This window comes from Sinocyclocheilus rhinocerous, unplaced genomic scaffold, assembly GCF_001515625.1.
Source record: "Sinocyclocheilus rhinocerous isolate Xijiao unplaced genomic scaffold, SAMN03320098_v1.1 scaffold486, whole genome shotgun sequence".
NCBI lineage: Eukaryota > Metazoa > Chordata > Actinopteri > Cypriniformes > Cyprinidae > Sinocyclocheilus > Sinocyclocheilus rhinocerous.
The window spans coordinates 178,724-186,645 of record NW_015661373.1 but is presented as its reverse complement, the minus strand read 5'-3'; the positions used below and the strand labels follow the sequence as shown (position 1 = coordinate 186,645).

The following is a 7,922-nucleotide window of genomic DNA, read 5'->3' as shown; positions in this document are numbered from 1 at the left end:
ACAAAAAAAAAAAACACGGAAAAATCGCGGTTGCTGCGGTTCTTGCATTCCTCTGCGGTTTGCTCGTCAATAGCGCGGTATTGCGATATTGCGGTTATCGCGACAGCCCTAATGACTGCTTTGAAAATGTTGAAAATGAATGGACTCCTGGACCCCCAACGATGTAATTTATCAATACATTAATAAATGATAGATATGCACCCGGGTGATGAAAACAAATTCCTCGTATGTGTAAACATACCTGGCAATAAAGCTCATTCTGATTCTGATTCTGATTCTGATATTTTATCAAATAAGAGTGTAAATGATATCATACAGAATGACTGTAATGCCACATGAAACTGTCTGTAGACTACTGTGGAATTCATAGGATTTAAAAGCACCAAATATACATGTTTAATAGGAGCAAAGATAACTGTTTACTAGACAAGAGGCTCCAAACATTTCATTTTGGGTCCTGCTATGAAAGTGTGCTTCACTGGCAGTCTATCATGACTGCTGTTTGCACTGGGGGAAAAAAGAAAAAAACAACAACTATTAATTGTTTATTAGACAGTGCCTGCCTGGAAGCCGGACTTCTCTATATGATTTACATTTAGTCTTACAGCAGACTCCCATTTCACAATACTTCAATTAATGTCCACTTTAAAGATTTAAACTAGAAAAGAAAATAGGAATAAACAGCTAGACCTGAAATGTGTCACGGCAGTCTATTTCTAGTACCACTACCAAAATGTTATTGTTCTGCAAATTGTGAGCATAACAGTAAAGTGTATCAAATTTACGGTAAAATAAAGTACAGCGAAACTTTCCGAACCACAAATTTGCATAGAAATGAGCAAAAACTCAAGAGCAGAGCACAGCTGCAGTCTGTTTAAAGTGAGGGATATTTATAGGATAAGGGAAAGAGAAGGTGCATGAAGGAGCATCTCCGAGAAAGAGGCAGATGACAGATTGGACTGCAAAGCTGCCGGTTTTCACTGACAAGAGAGGCATGTCAAAAGTGACCTCAATAACCAGTCTGCTAAACAGACACACAAACTTTCAGACCACACACTCTCTTTACACGTCATTGTTCACTGTGCAGCATTTTATGCAGCACGGACATGAGGAAATGCAAAATCTCACATTTACATATGGTGTTATGCCATAGGAATTAGCACACAGAATGCAAACACATGCAAAAACATCCATACTAAGACTCAACTGCCACATTCAGCCGCTTATACAGTACATCTCTATTTACAACCAGTAAAGTTTTAAAATAGGTCAGAACCAACTGCCTTTTTATTGTCTCCAGTAACACATATTGCCATGACTGTAACAACTGATCTCCAGTCAAGACAGTGACTAAAAGATTAAAGTTGACATTTTAATGCCATTTTTTAAAGATAATTTTAACTAGTTTAAAACAATGGTTCTCAACCACGGGGCCGGGACCCATTAGATGGCCTCAACTCATTTCCAAGTGGGACGCAAAAAGGCTTAAAATTATTATAAATAAGACAAAACAAGTTAAAATAAAAAAAATAAAATAAAAAATACTTATTTTAATTTGATCTTTCAACAACTTTAATTTTAAATTAAATTGAAAATATTTTTTTCTAGTTATCTCAGGCTCTAAAATATTTTATTTGGCAGAAATTGGCAGTAATTTATGAATAATATTAAGAATAACATTCTTAAGATAAAACAGCAAACATCATGTAAACTCATTGGTCATAAAAATTGTGAAAAATTCTGAAATATATTCAGCTTGTAAAATTCCTGTAATTATGGAACATAATTATTTAAATGTTATTATTTATTATTATTTTATTGCATTATTTTAATACATTGTCACTGAGAAGCACTGGTTTAAAACTATCCAAACACACAAATCCTCTATAGACTCTATAGAGCAAATGTTTGTCTGAATGGGTTCTTCTAGATGACATTAGAGGTGTAGAAATTAAACACTTCAGCTTTAATAAACACTGGAATAAGATGGGAAATTGTTGTTTACCTGTCGTTGTCCGCTGGTCTGAAGCCTGGCAGGATGTGTCTGAAACTGCTGTTCCTGTCCAGTTTAGGCTGACTCTTAGTCCGCTTTATTGAGCCCTTTAACCTGCGACTCAAAAACCCCTAATGAGGAAATGACAGAGAATAAGAGAGACATTATAATAGTCACAGGCAGAGAAGAAGAAAAAAAAGTATTTCATATTGATCTTTCACCACCATTTCATACATTCACTCTCTCGTTAATTATCCCACATTATACACCCTTTTTCTGTGAAAGCACCTGTCACATTTTTGCGGCTCAAGACTCAACTTCCTTTAGGCACCAGTTACCATGGAGACAGCAGGTTGGCATCAAGGGCATGGAAAGGAAAAGGAGGCATAAAGTGAGAAAGAGTGAAAAAGAAAAAATGAAAGCGAGAGCGTGACGTACCGAAAGACAAGAATGAGAGTCAAGGACAAAATACGATCCGCTCATCCTCACTGTAACACTGCTATAGAAGAAATTTAAAAAACGAGAATGTGAGAAAGTGAGTGTGAGAAATGCAACGGAGAAAGAATAAGAAAAGGTGTGGAAAGAGTTTCTGGAGGAAAAGAGAGGCGAGTCAGGAGACATGAGAAGTTTCTGACAAAAACTGTTAGTAAACAAACAGAAAGCAGGCCGTTCCCCCCTACCAATTAACACATCTGCATATTCTACATAATTAAAGCACCCTACTGATTACTATTCACACAGACATCTCTTAATCACAGAGCAATCAGTCAGAGTATTGCAGCCTACCGTTTGCTAGCATCGAAAGAAAACAAAATCAAATCAGAAGAAGACTGAGAGAGACAATGACAAGAAGACATCTGAATAATAAACAAGCTCCCCTGTCCAATCATAACATGAATTGCAAAAATATTGAAGCAGTAAGCTTCAAAGCTTGCTTCAAAGAAGGTCATGAGTTTATAATTTCATGTTGCCAGGTTGTCATGTCAAGTGCTCTGAATAGAGTCGAGAGTATTGATGATCGGTTTGACAGATATTTCCTAAAGTAATTGATTTTCAGCATTTGGTGGATCTCTGAAGAACAGCGCCAAACAACGATTTTTAGTTGAGAGTTACTCTACCGGTTTACTATGTTAATATGTTCAAATGTAATTTATTCCTGTGATGGCAAAGCTAAATTTTCAGCAGCCATTACTCCAGTCTTTAGTGTCACATAAGCATCACTGGTAGAAATGAGAGAAGACTCAGGTGGTGCTCTGGTGAAAAACAAAACAAAATATATGTGTAAATTTAACAACAGCTGGATGGAAGAATTAAATTTCATGTCTCAAAGCCATATCGACTGCCCACGCCTTTTGCAAAGTGTGTTCACTGATTTTAATATCGGACACGGTGGGAAAAATTACGTTACTCAGCACTTTAAATCACAACGGCTCAACTGTGCAGCGGAGGCACAGAAGGGCACACCGGCCAGTGTTAAACACTCTCCTGCAGTGTGTGTTTCATTCATACCCAAAACTGGAGGCCGCTCTCACGCAGAAAGTCCAAAACAGACTCATAGACGTAATATCTCATGACGTGCCAGGAAATCCCTAATATGGACAAAGACATCCAGCTATCACTGTAGCTGAGCTGAACAAAATACGTAAAGACAATACATGCACGATTGCGACAATATATAGTTTGTGTGTGTTTTTCAAGTCATTGCCCGGTAATAAATGAAGTATCTGAATAATATATTTTCTGCAATAAAAATGAAAAAAAAGTGTAGTGAAAAAAAGTGTAGTATATAAACAAATCATAAAATTGCCATTAGACAAAAAAAACAAAAAAAAAAACAATTACTGCATTTGACATTTCTGTCCCCCTCGCTTCTAAAATGATGGCATCCATCAACTCTGCTAAAATGTACGTAGTGCCAGTATGTGTGCTCACTGGTGCCCCCTCGGCGAGCGCCTAGTTTGTCTATGCCTAGAAACGGGCCTGCATTGATTCTACCTCTTACCAGCATTTATAAAAACTGCTCTCATGTTCGATTATTGCAAAGACCCATTCGTACCAAGGACAATAACTATAACTGTAAAGTTTAAATAATTGTTCTAATTCTATGTGAATATTACAGTCCGCAACACAACTATAACATTAACGACACAGAGCAACAATATCAGTGTAATCACTTTCAAAACGTTTTTTTTACAGCTAATGAATGATAAAAACATTGACAGCCTATCAGAATCCACGTGACTTGAGTCTGAATGAGCTTGAGTGTTTAAAGCAGCAGATGAAATAACTGCAACACACTCTTATAATAAACAGAACATTATCGTCCTTGGTGTGGATGCCAATACATTTATCATTATAGTTATCTTTTTTGGCGTAAATGGGCCTTAACCATTTTATTTTAAACTATTGCACACAATATCATACGCACACAGATGTAAAAAATCTGATTAAATGAAAAATAATCGAATCAGTTATCAAAACAGTGTTCGTTGTAGCCCTAGTAAATAATTCAGTCATGGTATGCAATGTCAAACTGTGTTAATAAGCAACTATCGAGCAGGTCTGTCAAACAGGTCATAGATGTTGACAGTCAATATCCAAGGCCGGATCAAGGTCACATGTGGCCCCTCGGGCACACATTTTTGCAGGATTCCATCATCATCCTTAGTTCTACATTAAACCACAAGGATGCTTTGGCTAAACAAATTACGAGACACATTTTACCTTTTCACAAATTGAAAGCAGATGGGAAAGCCTGGGTTAGGTGCAAGTGGTAGAAATTAATTAAAGCCTATATCAAATAGCAGCCAGGAGCAAATCGATGGAAAATGACCTGAAATACATTTGCCTGAAGCCATTTTTTATTATAATAGCGTATTCATATGATTATATCTAGCTAAATAATACCACTTTAAATACATTTCCCAATGCCTTGTCACTTGTCAACTGTATAAAGTATGTCAGGCATCCACTGAAACTCCAATAAAAGGGTCAGGTACAGTTTAACACACAACAAACCTGAGGCTACTGAGTAACTAATCGATCCAAAGAAAAAAAATACCAGTAAACTTTCTGTGTTCTTCTGCTTTTCCCATACTCCATCTTTAGCACACACACACGGCACCGATTAGTTCACAGAGTGGGTTTTATACTACCGTAGAAACATTTGAAAGCATTCACAAAACAAATCTATTCTTCCTTCTTTCTTGACATGTACAGTAAATATATCACTATTTCTCTCATATAAGAATGCTCAAGGTCATTCGATACATCTGCTCTTGCCTCACGGTCAAAACCAGACCTTGTATTAATGGTATTATTCATGCACAGTGAATAAGAGTTCAGAAAGGAGGATAAAATAATGCACTCAGAGAAAGTAAGGGGAGAAAAATTACATGAGCTCCTGATTCCGAAGGGTACAGTACCATTGCCTACCAGCGGGGGGAGCAGGGGGATTATAATAAGCAACAATAAAGCGCTATTTAAATGCATCAACAAATAAAGCGCTATATAAATGCATCATTCATTCATTCATTCATTCATTCATATAATTACTTCCCTAAATGCCCATGTACTGACCTAACAATCAAGGTATGTGGCATCTTCCATTCATTCATCTAAAACAATGACATCTAAGGCTTCCATTCTTCATCTTGAACCTGTTCAAACATGTACAGCACTTGGAAGAACTATGGTGAAGCTTCAGTGTTCTCTGATCATGGATGATTTGATTTCACAGGAGATATTTGCAAACTATGCTCTAGGCTAGACAAGTAATTGGGCCTGAAACTGCAGAAGCTCAGAGGTCAAGAGGCCCTTGAGTCACCTCAGAGATCTCATTTAAATGTAATTACATTTGCATTCAGGAAATGATAAGCCGCAAACACACATAAAAAGCCCATATGGACACTTTGTAGAACTGTATTTTATACAGAGGGTGAAACTACTGAATACCACCTGCCGTTGATTCACTTCCGCAACCGGCATATAATGTGAGCCTCAATTTGAAACGATTGCTAACAGACTGCCTTTCAATCATGAGAAGTTTTTCATCCTTTGCTAATAGAGCTCATGCTCATAAACATATCATTACAACTTCATACCAATTACAGTGAGCATTTGAATGCTGTTAAATCTTCCTTGATGCCCATCAATAAAACATTCTCTTCAAATGGAGCTTGTTTGGGATACATTTGTCTGTAATTTTGTGTAATATCCTGATGTATAATCTAGCCTTTAAATATAGCCTTGATCCAGACCTCAACTTAATACTTAGAATATTAGGCTTGGTCTAAGCCTGTGGTTTTGGGCCGGATCTTGCGTTTCAGCGGTTCGGTTATTTGGCTGAACGTGACGTTGGTTGAATGTGCACTGGGTTTTTGCTTTTTAACTAAAAATAACACCACAGCTCACATTTATTGCCTCAAGTAGGAAATTAGCATTTGACAAAATGACTTGAAACCTAACGTTTATTAGAACTGCAGAGTTTTAATACTAAAGATCTGAAGTAGTAGTAGCAATAAAGATTAGATACATATGGGCACAGTATGCATCGCATCTGGATTCCAGACTGTGTTTGATCAGATGCACACACTCTTACACATGACAAACACACATATAATACTCACTGTGACCCTGAAGGGTGTAGCAGCAGCGGCAGTGGGCTCCATTGTGACCGGGGGTTTGTCAGGGGCAGAGCCTGGCATGCTACGTCTCTGCCCTGTTTTCTCAGGTGGAGAGTCTATGAGACAAGAGGGACAGGGAGACATTTATTTATTAAAATGACTGTCCCACACACACACAGACACACACACACAGAGTATACAGACATTTATAGACATTTAATTGTAAAATGCAACTGCCAAGAATAAACCCACTTGCACAAATCCCAGCATAGTGTGGATGTAGACTGTGAGACTCTCACAGAATGTAATCACATAGGCAGATACCACATAAACAATCACCATGCCAACACATCCATTCAGTGACTGATCTTCCACTGTCATAATGTAAGAGTTGTATGTCACAGATGTCCTAATAGCTCATTTATAAAGTCATCAATTAAAGTATGAATTCTTTTCAAGCATCATTTCACCCAATTTCCTAAACCTGGTATGTTGTGTGGACTGGGAAACAACATGGACATGAACATTCTTCAAGTTCAAGATTTTACTATAGGTTCAAACAAAGGGAAAGTCCTATGACTGTTCGCTATTCATTTAATTATTTTTAGACCATTTTAGCTCATTTTGCAGTTCACTTACAGTACTTAATAATAAACAGCCGTGGCCAAAAGTTTTGAGAATGACACAAATATTAACTTTCACAAAGTCTGCTGCTAGTGTTTTTAGATCTTTTTGTCAGATGTTACTATGGTATACTGAAGTATAATTACAAGAATTTCATAAGTGTCAAAGGCTTTTATTGACAATTACAATACGTTTATGCAAAGACTCAGTATGCAGTGTTGACCCTTCTTTTTAAAGACCTCTGCAATTCGCCCTGGCATGCTGTCAATCAACTTCTGGGCCACATCCTGACTGATGGCAGCCCATTCTTGCATAATCAATGCTTGGAGTTTGTCAGAATTTGTGGGTTTTTGTTTGTCCACCCGCCTCTTGAGGATTGACCACAAGTTCTCAATGGGATTAAGGTTTGGGGAGTTTCCTGGCCATGGACCCAAAATTTATGCCCCAAACAATCAGAAAGGGGATTCATCAGAGAAAATGACTTTAACCCAGTCCCCAGCAGTCCAATCCCTGTACCTTTTGGAGAATATCAGTCTGTCCCTGATGTTTTTCCTGGAGAGAAGTGGGTTCTTTGCTGCCTTCTTGAGACCAGGCCATCCTCCAAAAGTCTTTGCCTCACTGTGCGTGCAGATGCTCTCACACCAACCTACTGCCATTCCTGAGCAAGCTCTGCACTGGTG

The 7,922-nt window shown here is 37.7% G+C and overlaps 1 protein-coding gene across 2 annotated transcripts in view; it reads right to left on the bottom strand.

The window, feature by feature from the left end:
- LOC107726296 (disabled homolog 2-interacting protein-like) overlaps nucleotides 1-7,922 on the bottom strand; it is an 81,193-nt gene that overhangs the window by 59,693 nt on the left and 13,578 nt on the right. For both annotated transcript variants that reach the window (XM_016535835.1, XM_016535836.1), the window contains exons 2-3: nucleotides 6,622-6,734; nucleotides 2,006-2,124 (exon numbers count right to left, since the gene is read on the bottom strand). In XM_016535835.1, the coding sequence (XP_016391321.1) occupies nucleotides 2,006-2,124; nucleotides 6,622-6,734 (232 nt within the window). The remainder of the gene's footprint in view (nucleotides 1-2,005; nucleotides 2,125-6,621; nucleotides 6,735-7,922) is intronic.